This window comes from Aulonocara sp. 'chitande type north' Nkhata Bay, linkage group LG1 (genome assembly GCF_057382095.1).
Source record: "Aulonocara sp. 'chitande type north' Nkhata Bay isolate Kocher_YH1m ecotype deep benthic linkage group LG1, A_spYH_male_GT1.1, whole genome shotgun sequence".
Classification (NCBI taxonomy): domain Eukaryota; kingdom Metazoa; phylum Chordata; class Actinopteri; order Cichliformes; family Cichlidae; genus Aulonocara; species Aulonocara sp. 'chitande type north' Nkhata Bay.
The window spans coordinates 15682241-15696452 of NC_141344.1; the positions used below are offsets into that span (position 1 = coordinate 15682241).

General features: G+C 44.5%; 1 protein-coding gene across 1 annotated transcript; it reads right to left on the reverse strand.

Moving 5' to 3' along the window:
- Positions 1-701: 701 nt before the first annotated feature.
- On the reverse strand, positions 702-9132 carry dldh (dihydrolipoamide dehydrogenase). Its single transcript, XM_086285473.1, has 12 exons — positions 8659-9132; positions 8216-8509; positions 7366-7426; positions 6362-6619; positions 4796-4856; positions 4561-4691; positions 4283-4452; positions 3978-4194; positions 3695-3871; positions 2893-3598; positions 2505-2760; positions 702-2417 (listed from the first exon to the last, which is right to left on the reverse strand). Exons 1-12 carry the CDS (start codon positions 8710-8712, stop codon positions 2412-2414), a joined length of 2391 nt encoding a protein of 796 aa, XP_086141599.1. The 5' UTR covers positions 8713-9132; the 3' UTR covers positions 702-2411.
- Between the last annotated feature and the right edge of the window lie 5080 nt (positions 9133-14212).

Below are 14212 nucleotides of genomic sequence, written 5' to 3' on the forward strand. Positions count from 1 at the left end.
CTACTTCTGTGCTCCCAGTGGTCGCTGAATGACACACACACACTTAAACACACACGGAGTAGTGCAGGCAGGGGCAACTGGGACTAAATCCAGACTGGTGGTTTCTCTCTTCAGCTATAAATACCCCTGTGCTTAAAACAAGATCACACACACACACACACACACACACACACACACCAATAGTCCTGGACTCTGAGGAGCATAGAAAAAAAAACATTAATTCAGAAACACAGAAAGATGCAGACTAAAGTAAATACACACATGCACATATGCAATCCCTCTCTCTTTCATTCATGCACACACACACACACACACACACACACACACACACGCACATATTACAATACACACAAGGAGATGGGTCTGGCCTCAGAGGAGGCTAGCTAAGCGTTCTATGATTATGGGGTGTGTCTTTGTCTCATTTAGTGGTTCCACAAGGAGACAGTCTTCTGCTGTGTCAGACAAACACACACATACACACTCTCTCTCTCTCTCTCTCTGTCTCTCACACACACACACACACACGCAAAACACTTATAGTATCACTAAGTGACATCAAATCCCTCAGCTTCAATTTTCCAGATTACTTTTTTTAAAATAACCTACAAATGTAAGAACGGGCGAGTATTCATGCTTTGCTAATTTACACAGCTTTTAAGAGCATGTTGCATACTTCTCATAATCCCTTGTTAAGCAGAAAGGGAAAAACAAGCATTCAACACCAGATGTGCCATATTTCATTCCTTTTTTTTTTTTTATTTTGGAAAAATATTGCGCCTTTTTTCCAGTATTAAAAATGACAGGCTCTGTACATCAGATTTTCTCTTAAATACAACACAGTCACAGTGGTCTCAAGTGCCTAACACATACATGCATACATACTTACATACATTATCTGCCAGATTAAAAAAAAAAAAAAAAATCCAACTTAAATTATAACAGGATTAATTAAAAAAAAAAACACAATGAAATGGAGCACAAATAATTACATAATTAAATTAAAAGAATACAGCTTTCTTTAGATAACAAATAAAATAAAAACAAATGATCTCAACCAATGGCAGGCAGGGTGATGGTGTCCTTGAACTGGCTAACAGTGGAAGAGTGAAGGGAGTGGAAGTGAGCAGTGCATTCAATGACACAGGCGTGAACTCTCCTACATGCACACACAAACACACATACAACCACACACTCGTGCTGTCTCACACACATGCACGCTCACGTCTATAGTGCAATGAGGTCTTGGCAGTTGAGACGAGTCCTTTAAAGTTCAGCCTACTTGGAAAAATCAACAGCATCACTAGAGGTCAGGAAGAAAAAGACCAAACTGTCAATTTGAGCTGCTGATGCAATTTCACAAAATTCTGGAAATGTTCTGGAAAGGGATGTGCAGCAAATTCAAACAGAAATCATACACGAACTGATAACTAAACTTTAAATATGTTTGTTTTGAGTTCTTTCATCTGGATTTTTTCTTCTTGGTTCGTCCTCTAATGCCAAAAGTGTTTCCTAAGTTGCTCTGCCCAAAACATTTCCCTGTGTGTCACAACTTTCAGGGGTCAGAGGCCAGTATGGCCCAACAGAATCCATGTTGGATCGATCTGCAGTCACTACTGGAGTCTTTAGTTCTTTAGTTTGTGCTGAGAACCAGCTCAGCATTGTTTCTGTCAGTGCTGCAGAGGAAAAGCTGTTGAGCTGCTACAGAAGTAGTCCCACAGTTTTATTTGTGTCAAGAAAGCTCAGACTGTGATTTATATTTAATGAATAGATTGTAGCAGTTTAATGTTTCTACAACTCTGCTCTCTGCTCTGCAGCACTGCACAGAACTCGAACTACTCATTATCCATGACAGATTTTACACTGCATTGTAAAACACAGCACATAACAGTACTACAACAGTACTTTAAAAATTCTCTGTACTCCAAAGGTACTTCACTGTTCATTCAATCAGTACCCCATGGTACTACAATATCAACTGTTGACATACAAGTCCATATTCCACTGATTGGAGTTCATCCTGTTACAAGCAGTAAATCATCTTGAACTGCAGAAGACGTCTTCATCAGTTTGCCAACAGTCTTCACTGGACTAGACAAGTACTCAGCCAGCGCTGTTTCTGTACAAAGTCTGTACAAGCGCTCGCATTGCCTCCTGGTACTCCGTCCGTAGTGTTGAGTCAACATTAGACCTACATCCATCCAAGAAATATCCAGAATTCACCCGTAGTACTACCGTAGTACTACCATAGTACTAAGTCCTTGCCAAGTGGGCTCATCAGCACCTTGGCTCAAAGTCCTCTGGTAAATCCGAGGGAACAGCAGCAAACAGCAGGAGTAAAACCTCCTGGAGACAAGCTGAGCTCTACTGCTCAGGGCTGGTGTATGTGGACCACCACCTGGTTTTCACTGGTATCATACCTGTAATACAGAAGGGACAAAGTCAGTCTTTGGAACTGCAGTTTTTGTGTGTGTTATGGGCGTTTGGGTCTATTTTTGCGTACTCACCTCTGTGGCAATGATGCATTCATCTTTCTGGTCTGATATGACGTAAACAGACTGGTATTTGGTGTCACTGGTGCACTGGTACCTGCTGTCACTGGGATCGTTGTATTCAACATCACTGGTTGACTGGAATTTAACGTCGCTGGTCGACTGATATTTAAGATCGCTCGCTGCGTGACAGTTCAAATCGGTGGATGAGTGATATTTTGCTTCACTGCAGCTCGGTGACTCGGCCACAGGGTTCTTTTCTGATGCATCACTGTGGGATAAAAGAGGACAGAGAAATTCTGAAATGCTGTTCTTCATGCAACAAATGCTTTCACAGTGATTAAGGGGACATCTGCATGAAATAATTCCAACCGTTAAGAATGTATTTTGATTGGTTGTGTACCTGTTTTTCCTCTTCCTGTATCTTTCCTCTGTATCTGACTCATCCAGCATTTCACATTTGGCCTCTGGCTCTTGGTGACCCTCCTCTTTACATGGTGGCAACTCCTCAGGTTGAAGCTCATGGACCAGGTTGTACTCCACGCTAGGGTACCGAGATTTAAAGCCATTCTTCTCTGTTCCGTTGAGCCCACCGATTCCACTCAGACCTCCAAGAGATCCAGTGAGATCCGAATGATAATCTGCCTTCTTGTTGGTGTTTTTAACTGATGTTGTCATCAGAACTCCCAGTTCCTTGTCGCTGCGGAGACAGTTGTTGGTGGTTGTCAAGTTGTTCATGGTCTCGTGGCTGTCACTGTGGACACTGTCACTGTGATGACTGTGCCGCTCCTGCAGTTTTACCCGAATGTAGACCACCAGCACAGAGCATCCGATCAAGATCACAAGAACCAGGAAGACGCCGGCACACACGGCCGCCCAAGGGAATCCTCCATTGTCATCCTCCTCATCATCAGGAGTTTCACTTCCAGAGTATATTCGATCGGGTCGATCCACAATCTCTGGTAAGAGGAACTGACAGTTGTGACCGCCATAGCCGGGCACACAGGCACACATATAGCGGCTGCCTCGCTCATGACAGGTGGCTCCATTGTGGCAGGGGTTGTGTTTGCATCGGGAGACAGGGGAGCTGCAGTTTTTGCCAGTATAGCCTGTGAAAATGGTATGGTTTAAGAATCTGAGAAAATGACACTAAGCTGCATAAAAATTCATGTAAACATCAACAAATTTGTCAAAAGTTGTCATACCTGGGGGGCAACTACAGGTGTAGCCACTTCCTGTTTCCTGGCATGTCCCACCATTCTGACAAGGGAAGGAGAGACAATATCCAGAGACGCTACTCCCGCTTTCCTCACAGTTAGGACCTGAAAACCCTTCAGAACACTGACAGAGGTAGGAGTTCACCAGATCCACACATTCTGCACCTGCAGAGGGGAGAGGGATTAAGAGAAAGACCAGTGATTAGTCTCTGGATGTTTTAACCCTGGGTTCAATTGTAGGTTTAGGTGAAGTTAAAATCAGTAAATGTACCATTTAAACAGGGGTTGGACGAGCAGTGGTCAATTTTCTTCTCGCAGTTGAAGCCAGCATATCCTGTCGGGCACTGACAGAAGTAGCCACCTTCCGGATTGTCGACACAATGTCCGCTGTTGAAGCAAGGCCCGTCTGCACAGGTGTTGGCGCTTAACTCACAGTTGTTACCATAAAAACCAGGTGGGCATGTGCACTTGTATCCATTGTCATTGTCCTATATTGGAAAGAATGTAAACAGTCACACACAGGTTTCTTGTTTCCACATCATCTCTCTTTCTGTCTTCCTCTCCTGTGATACTCACAGTGCAGCTGCCTCCGTTGCGACATGGACTTCCGGAACATTCACTGACTTGGATCTCACAGCTGGCGCCTGTGTATCCAGGTAGGCAGGAACAAGTGTAGCTGCCCTGGCCAGTGTTAGTGCAGGTGGCTCCGTTAAGACAGGGTTTGTGGTGTGTACAGTAGTTCAGATCTGGAAACACGAACAATAACAAACCGTTACAAAAAATATACTTTAAACCTAAAGCAAAGAGGGTCCAAGCGGGAATCAAGCATGTAGTAAATGTGTCAGTAAACTCACCCTGGTTGCAGAAAAGCCCACCCCAGCCCTCCTGGCAGTTACACTGCCAAGGCTGTTGGCAGGTGCCATGGAGGCAGCCAGGGTAACGGATGCAGTCATCACAGTAACGCCCACTAAAGCCCACACGACACCTGTGAACACGACAGTTATTTAACACTAATAGTAACAGAAGAAAATATATTGAAACGCTGTCATATTAATTTATGGAAACTTAAAAATGCTTTTCTGGACTTACTTGCACTCTCCTGGTTTATCACAGAAACCGTGTTCCTCATCACATCCAGGAAGGCAGATTGCTAAAGAGAGTAAACATGCACGGTTAGGTAACCCACTGGAAATGAGGCGTGTTTGCACTCCATCAATCTTCCAATCACTTTAATTCCTTTTCAAGTCACTGACAGCTTGTCTGACAGTCCATCTGGTTGGCCCTCAGGCCTTCTTATCTATTTGGTGGAGTCATTCATCTTGTCTGGTGCCATGTTTGTCTGCCGAATACGTTCACCTGCTCAGGCATGTTTCTAGAGTATTTTTATTCTCTATTATTAAGAGGCTTAATCCACCAGTCTTTATGGTTAAATGTCTTCTGGAGGTCTTCTTAGCACTTATAATGCAAAAGAGTAAAATTTGGAGGGTAATTGGTGTCACTGGGTCACTCTTGTGAACAGGCTGACATTTGCTGGTTTCTTCATTGCTTCAAAAGTTGTTGAAAATGCTACCGTTTTGGCCTTAATACCCACACAAGGAGCTACGTCAGTTTTGGTCACCAAACGAGGGGGATGCAGCCAACAAGCCCTCTCTTTTAACATGGTTGTTCTCCCATACAAAAGCCTCCCACACAAAGCCTCCTTTCTCCCCTTGACTGTGGGTCAGAAGTCCTTTTTCTCACCCTCAGCCCCTCTCTTTCCATATCCCTCCCTCTTCTTTCTGATCCTCCTTTTCCCTCGTTTACTCTCCCATCCACCTATCCCCTCCTCTCATCTTCCTCTCCTATCCTTTCCCTTCTTCTGCTCATCCTGTCTCTCCTCACTCCCCCCCCCCCCTCCTCCTCCTCCCCCAAGGGCCAGCTGGTCTGTGTGGAACTAACCACCAGACAGCTGCTCCATTGTCTCCTCTCACCGAGCAGCTGCCCCCTCCACAACAATACACAACCGTGCTCGGCCAATCAACAGCCTGAACCACAACAATACAGGACCCCCACTTGGCCAATCGGGGAGGAGGTTTTGGGCGAGGAGGCCCCAGTGGTCTAATGGAAGGCACGCGGCGTGTGAATTACTGAGGAGCCACTGCGGCTCATTAGAATGGAGGCCTCTGGTGCTATGGGATAACTAACTGACGCCTGTTGCACACGGGCCCCGCATTATGAGGTGAAAAAAAAAGTCCCCAAACAATACAGAGAGGCAAATGACTGTTGGGAAAATTAACTTTGAAAAGTAGTTTATAAACTGTAGAAACTTAAAACCCCTTAAAGCTTATGTGTTTTTCATTTTAAAAGTTAAAGAACTGTTTTTTTTAAGATGGCAGTAATTCCAGACTAAGCCGGAACTAGTGTTAACACGTCTCACTTGTGAGGCAGTATTTTGGAATCAGGCACTTTGTGTAAACATCACCGCTTGCTGCTAATGATTGTGCCACTCCTTCAGCTTATCTAAGCAGCTGCCATTGGACTGAAATTTTAACTACTGCATTACCACTAACCTGAAGGTGTTTGTGCTTGCCAACTATATCTCTCAGTTATGGATATTCCTCACATTGCTCCATACAGACCTACTGACATTGTTTGATTAAAACCAAAACCACTCACGTTCAGTGCAGTATTGTCCCTTCCAGCCAGAGTTGCATATAATCTCTCCACGCTCGCCGCAAGTGAAGTGTCCAAAAGCATCATCTCGCGGGCGGCAGAAAACAGAGCAGCCTTCGCCGTAGTAGTACTCATCACACAGGAAGCGGTAAGAGTATCGCAGCTCAGTCTTGCCAGCTGTCTGCACATCACTGAACCACTCTTCTCCCACACTGAGGTGACGCTGAGTGGCGATCCTGCTGATCAGACGCTCTGGGTTGTCTGAAAAAGTAAATCACACAGCTTGTTGTGAGTCACATGTTGTTGTGAAGCATGGCTTTTCTGCAGAGCGTAGGACAGGGTAGGACCCTTTCATTCACATGAAGCTGTCAGTTATATTCCTTTGTTTACTAAAGATTTCAGGTCTTGCGGAAGCATGTGTGCTTACGCTCCTGCAGAATGACAGCCACACATGTTTTTGAAAATGAGTCTGTCATGCAGTGAAAAATAAAAGGCCAAGGGGTGAAATCTGCTGTCTGGCTTGCAACAATGCTTTTTTTGTGAACTGTTTTTTCCAAATAGAGACAGATTACACCATAAAACCTCAGTGCAATGATAAGATGATGGCTTAAAGATGACAACAGTAAATCTCACCACAGAAACAAATCTGAGAATGCCTATTATCAAGAGACAAGTGAACCCACACAGGAAATTGTGCCATTATATGCAAAAACACAAATTTTATGCAAGAACATGGCTATGTAATCAAAAACACACTGGACGTTTGCCTCACTGAGATGTAGTATTAGCTGATTCCCCACACTACAATCAGCAGATGTTTAGAAATGGTTAACCCTTATTTACTTTTCAAGGGAAGGTGTGTGCCTCAAAAAGTTGGATCTTAATTCTTATAAAAATGGCTGAAAAGAAAAAAAGATGACCTGACATTTGAAAGAAAACCAGGAAAACCTATTTGCCTTCTGCTCTGTCTTTGAGATACACTACTGCCCTTTCTTGCTGTCACCCACCTGTTGTCAGGTCGTCCAGGGAGTCGGTGTGGAGAGCTTCAATGATCAGTGAAAACGTCCCCTGAGGAGAGACAGAGAGAGAATCAACAGCTGCTTAGCCTACAGGCCTCCCTCCCTTCAGAGCAGGCGGGCCATTAGCAGGCCTCCCAATAAACTTCACAGCCTAATTCTCGTGTTGATTAGGTGCCTAATAAGGCCCGGTACCTGCTCCCCTTTTCACACCTCTGCCCATATCACACTCTGACACCGCTGTAAAACCAAACGAGGCGGAATTTCACGCTGTGCTGCCAATGATGTGCCAACTCAGAGGATGTTAAATTTCCCACCACGGCTGGTCGGAGGAGAGAGACGTTTGGTACACACACACACACACACACACACACACACACACACACACACACACACACACACACACACACACACACACACACACACACACACACACACACACACCCTCCCCTTCCCGTTTTATCCAACCAAAGAGCACAGAAATACTACAATAGCCCCTCTCACACACTGCTGACAAAGACCCTCACAAGTGTGGAGTTTGAGAGCATCTGTTGCGTTCTGCACTCTTCAAAGCTAATACATCTCAGTCTGTCAAGGCCCTTCATTACTCAAAGTTTATCGGACAGAGAATACCTCAAAACTACGACTTCAAGTTTTTTTTTTTCGGGGGTGGGGGTAACTGTATAATTACCAACAGTGAAAATTGACGCATTGGGCCCGAAAAAACAAACAAACAAACAAAAACAGTAAATGCACAAAACTGAGCTCTAGACTGCAGCTTATCATTATTTCCACAATATTATTAATAATATTACCGATTATATGTCCTGCTTTTACTTACTGGCCATGTGAAACCGAAGGAAAAGCGGATCGGGTTGGTGAAGCTGTCCGCGTTGGTCTCCGGGACCTGGAAGGAGTTGGAGCCGAGGACGGGAGTCACAGTCCCCCCATACGTGCAGGGAGGCTCTGGGGAGACGTTGGCCTGATAATGCTTCAGACAGACCCGAAAGAAAGTCTTGCACTCACACTGCTGCTGGCCCTGCAGGTGAGTGGGGCAGCAGTTGGCATTCCCAGTTATCCCCTTCTTGTTGAGGAACTCCTGCAACTTCAGCTCAAACACGCCCGAGCACAGAACCTATAACACACACGCGCGCGTAATCAATCAATCGAGAGTATTTAAGGCAGGACCCGTGAGAATCAATCTTAAGCTGTTTGTATTCAAAAATATGTGCAGAGGGTATTTCAATACCCTTTAATGTTAAAGCTTGCTTTCATCGGACCTACCTGGCAGGTGAGTACGGTGAGACTGACAGCCAGGAGCAGACACAGGCGTCCCATTGTGTTGACAGCCCCTCAAAACCAGTGAAAGCTCCACAAGTCCGTGCAGCCCGGCTCAAACACTCATGGAGAAAGTCCTGTAAAACCTTCCCAGTGTCTCGCAGTCAAGGTGAGTCTTTGACGCGCAGTGGGGGTGGGAAGAGGAAGTTGTAGTGAAACTTTTCCTTTTGGTGCGTCTGTCTTCCGCCTCTATATTTTCCAATACACTGCGAAAGTTTGTGACAGAAAGGCTGTTGCAGTGCAAAGTAATCCCCAGCAGACTGATCCACTCGAAGAAACGTGAATGAAATCCCTGATGGAAAGAGTTAATTCCAATCAGTCGGTGAAGAAGCAACTCTTGATGGGCTTGTTTGTTTTTCCACTTGATTGATCATGATATGCTGATCATAAACACAGAAAACAAATCTGCGGTCCTCTCCGTTTTCCTTGGTGTGGCAGTGCGTGTGTCTGATGGGTCTACTGCCCCGTGCAGGGTTTTATACGGGGCCAGCAGGCGAAGGGTAATAAGATGCAAATGAGCCCCTCTGCTCCTCTTCTTCCCCTCCCTCCACCACCACCACAAGTCCGCCCAGGGCCATCACAAAGAAAGGGAAGGGGGAGGTAGGGGGTGCACACAACTTTTCTAAACCCGCCCCCCTCCTCTCTTTTTCTCAAAGGGATGGACCAAATGGCTAGTGAGCTGTTAAATGTGCAACAACCCCATGCTTCCCCCGATGCCTCCCTCTTCTAGGACGCACTGGGCCCATTTACATTCCGACAAATTATTTTACCTCTGGACAAAATCCTCCATCAAGCGATTTATACACATGGTGCAGCCAGACGCACCATGACTTCTTATATTTGAGGGGCTATGGTAAAGGTTTGGCCTGGCTCGTTCCTTGGATGGCCAGCCGGCCAGCCAGCCGTCCCAACTGCGTTACAACGACCATCTGCTCCGCTGCATTCCTATGGTGTTACCCCTGCCGTGGTTTTCACAATGCCACACCCCCAAAACAAGTCGCTCTATTCTTATTATTTTATCTTTATTTCTTGGCTTAGAGACCTACAGCCTTTCTCCCCACTTGCGCCCTCATTATAAAAACATTGCTGCTGTTTTCCTAATGTAGGCTGCACCAAGTGTGCTGTTATTTTAATACCCACGTCTTGATAAAAATGTGACTGACGAGTCTCTTCTTCAAAACAGCATTGAATATTAGAGCTGTGATACCGAGAAAGAGCTTCATTTTAACTCATTACGATTTTTCAATGAATACAATCGATTTCCTCTAATCGTTAATAGATTTTGAACCATTTTGAGTGGATAATGACCAGTTTTAGGTGCTCGAGAATATAAAAAAAATCTCCGAGAGTGCGCTCAGTGGCCTCAGGCGATCACACCAACTGTATTTGTAGGCATGCCTGTGTATTTCCCTTACTTGCAGTTTGATAGAGACAGTAAAAAAAAAAACAAAAAAAAAACCAAAACTTGGTGGTGTGTCACTCGCGTGGCTGTCATTAAGGGACTTTATGGGGGAAAGGAGGGGGAATATGAGGCGGGGGGGAGGGGGGAGTCATACTAGGAGTAAAGTTTTTTTTCTCTTTGTGCTTTCAGCTGTATGGTAATTGGGACGGCAGCACCTGCTCTCCCACAATAATACAGCACCAGAGAGAGAGAGGGAGAGAGAGAACGAAGGGGAAAACATGGCCGGGTGCATAAACAATAATCTTACAATGTGTTTTATAATAAAACATCATATTAACGAAATACAGTCAGATTATATTAGATGCTGCAGACCATCACCCTATTCACGCTACAGTGTAAGTCAGAGAGTGTGCTCGCTATACACCAGGTTGGCAACACAACTCGCGCAGGGTCCACTGTCTAATTTGCATATGTGTGTATATCCGCAGAGAAATGTGGGCAAGAATGCGCACTTGTTGGCGTGATTTATTCTGAGCTTATCTCTGGCATTCCCAACTGTGCTGAGATTCTTTACCAAGTCATTAATGTCTCACGGGATTACATATATATCTAAAACAAAATTAGCAACCCTGCAGGAAAGCAGTAATTAAGCAATTGTTTTTCAATATAGATAGAAATGAAAGGCTCCAAAGATAGCTGTTGTGTAAAAAGACGATTTCCGATGTGATTTTATATCCAATATGTTTACTTACATTGATACATAGACCACAGTCATCAGGATTTACGAAGGAATTATACATAAAATAAAGAAATTACATGTTTCACAATTTTTACTCTATTTAATGTACCTATATTATTATCAGCCCAGCCCTTATTGAACTGTTATGTTGTGTTTGTTGAAAATTATGCTGCCCTCTTTGCCAGAAGTCTGTTGAAAAAGACATTTTAATGTCATTGATACTTTTTACTTAGATAAAAGAAGTTTATGTAAAAATCATTTGGCTAAAAACTGATTGCAGCTTCTACTGTACCGTACATGGTGTTACATATGAGAGATATGTTTGGCAGACTAAATACCGACTTTTACTTATCTATTTATTTTTGGACATTTCAGTTCATTCACTTTAGGTTCCGCCCGTTTTATGTAACACCACATTTTCAAAAAAAAATGAAAACCTTTAAATGAGGTTTGAGCAGCAGTCAGACTCAATGAAGAACTGTGTCCTCTTCTAATGTTTACAGACAGGGAGATTTTTAAGGGGGGGGGGGGGGGACTTAATTAAAAACTCTAATGGAAGCTACTCCGTCTGCATATCATTACTGCTTTGGTTTGCCGCGGTACACAAACAAGGCCTTCATTCACACTCCACAGATAACATATGCACAACTTTCGGCCTGTCATGTCAGGCGCGCAAGGCGCTGACGGGCTGCTGCGGGAGCGCCGCAGTGCCACCATGCACAAGTTTGATGACCCTGCTTGGTTCTCCCCTCCGGGTCAGTGTATACATGTCTGATGTGGTTGCGTGTCCGCGATATGCTCTTTACACCCCTTGAAAATGATTGAAAGGCCTTTAACCTTAAGCTTTAACGCTATTATCCCTGCCTGCCACCATCTTTCCACATACCCGTATGTGTGTTTAGCTGTAGGACGCTGCTCAGAGCTGCTCATTTCATTTAGCCAGTTGATTTCAACCCCCTTTAATAGCCTGTGATGCGTCTATGTGGCGTGGCGTAAAATCCCCCCTTCTCTAGGCCTTTTATTTACACTCATCCCGACTTTCAGAGGTCCCTGGTGCTCTCTTTCCCTCTGTGTATCAGGCCAATATACCATCAGTCATTCATCACCATGACATGGCACACATTTTCCGATTACGCCAGCAAAGCGTGACTGAAAGGCATGGTTACATGGAAAGTGACCCCCCCTCCATCGTTCACCAGCATCAAGACAACATTTTACCCTAAAACGTAATTTATGCCGAGAGCTTCTCTAATTGTGTCTTAAGGAAACAGCAGAAAGTAGAAACTCCTCCCTCTTCTGATCCCCCTTTGTGTGTGCGTGACCGTGCGTGCACGCGTGTACGTGTGGGGTTAAAAAATAGTTTAACTGGAGGTCGATTGTTTAACTGAAGTGCTTTCCTGTTGTCTGTGTGTGTGCGTGTATGTGTGTGTGTTTGTGTACGCGCGCGCGAGCAGGAGCTCCGTGACACATAGTGGAACAACAAAGGAAGAGGTCTCGCGCCCCGCCGCCCATTCATCCCTTTCTCTTGCGAAGTAATTCCCATTGATTCCTATTGAACGGCGAGTCGCGAGCCCCTCGGGGGAGAACCGTGTGATTTGTGAAGGGTCGCGAGGACAAGGCACGCCCCTCCTCGAGCCCGGCCATCTGCTCACCAAACACCACAACACCAACCAAGTACCAAATGGCTTCCTTCATCTCTGTCTCTGCGTAGTCTCTTAATTTCTCCGTTTACGTTCACTCATCTACTCCATCTCTCCGCCACCATTCCACCTCTCACTCCTTCATTTCTCTCATCTCTCTTGGGTGAGAGTAGGTGGCCTCCGTAGGTGGATCAAGGCCTACTGGATGCCAAATCACAGTGGAGGCATGCAACGGGTATGAGGTGGCCATATGGCCTGTGCGTGTGTGTGTGCGTGTGTGTGCCAAGAAATGGATGGATGGATGGCCGTCGTGGGAACCTCCACATCATCACCATCACACCGACCGTAAACATTAACGCACACATGCTGGGACTGCTGTAGGAGAGATAGATAGATTATCTCATTAACAGCAGCATTGTGATCAGGAGGCTCACCTCACCTGGGCCAGGAATATACCGACTTACACCATCTGTCAGCCTCATTGCGACACTCTGTGTAATCTGCATATACATTTATCATTTGAACCGGTTCAAACGTCAAAATGTGCCCTTCTATAGAATATACATCACATAAAAATACTGCCTGCTCCAGAGCTTGTGTTTAAGTAACAGGAAAAGTAAATGAATTAGTAAACAGAAAATAAAGCAATTGTTACCAGTTTCACACATTTCCAAAGATTACTTGGAAAACGTTTTATTTTTTAGCTTATATTTTGTAACATAATGGTTATCGTACAATGTGACAAAGCACTGACAGAAATGTGAAAGTAAAGAAAAAATACCAGTGTCTGTGGGTGTGTCTGTGTGTCAGAACATGTGCCGCTATGTAGATATGTGAAGCTCTATTCACTCCAAATTATTATTATTACTATTATTATTGTAATAATTGGATTGTTGGTTGCTTTAAATAAGACATTTGAAGACATTCTCATAATTTTAGGGAATCTTATATAAAAACATTTCAGTAACACAAAAATATTTTTCATGAAATATTGATATGAAATATTCAGATTTTTTCAAACGATATCTCTTTCATTACACCGAGTGGAATTTAATTTGTCTTTTTTTTGTTGCATTTTCTTGCATCGTTTTACAATAAAAATGTTTACAATCTTATGGGTGACCACAAAACGTGAGTTACAAATAAATCTACTCCAGAAATGGGACAAAGCCTACAATATCCTGCTATTTGCTGTTTGTTATGTTTGATGTAATGTTTGATTTATAAAGAGCAACCAAACAAACAAACAAACAACCCCTGCTTGCACTTTGAACAAAGTGAACACCCCCCACCAAAAAAAAAAAAAACCTCCCTCAGAGGAGGGGTTTGCCTTTAGTTTGAGAAGCACCCTCCAGCAGCAGCAGGATTAGCCAGGCCAGCTGCCCACAGAGACCATGAGCCCTGAACACTGACATCAGGCGTGACCCTAGAGTGGTGACTATCAGAGACCCTGAGGGGATCTGGACAGCACTGTGTATGAGTGTGTGTGTGTTGTTCATTCAGTTGGACAACTGTTGAGCCTGTATAGATTTTGCCAGCGGTGTTCTTTGTACGAGTGTGTGCGTGCTTGTATGGTCAATTCTTTCCGGGGGTTAACTGCTTATCCAGTACAAATGGGAGGTGTAGGGGTGGGGGCGCAGTTGTGTGCTCCTGGAACATCTGCCTCTGTTTCTCCTGAGTCAAGCTGTGGTCAGGAGAGGAGGGGAGAGGGGGAGGCAA

What these genes read in the sequence shown, in the direction of transcription:
- dldh (XM_086285473.1), bottom strand. Translation starts at nt 8,712, where the DNA reads ATGGGACGCCTGTGTCTGCTCCTGGCTGTCAGTCTCACCGTACTCACC. An exon ending in TCACCGTACTCACCTGCCAG is followed by an intron (nt 8,510 to 8,658) that starts GTAGGTCCGATG and finishes TGTGTGTTATAG; the next exon opens with GTTCTGTGCTCGGGCGTGTT. An exon ending in CCTTCGGTTTCACATGGCCA is followed by an intron (nt 7,427 to 8,215) that starts GTAAGTAAAAGC and finishes GTCTCTCCTCAG; the next exon opens with GGGACGTTTTCACTGATCAT.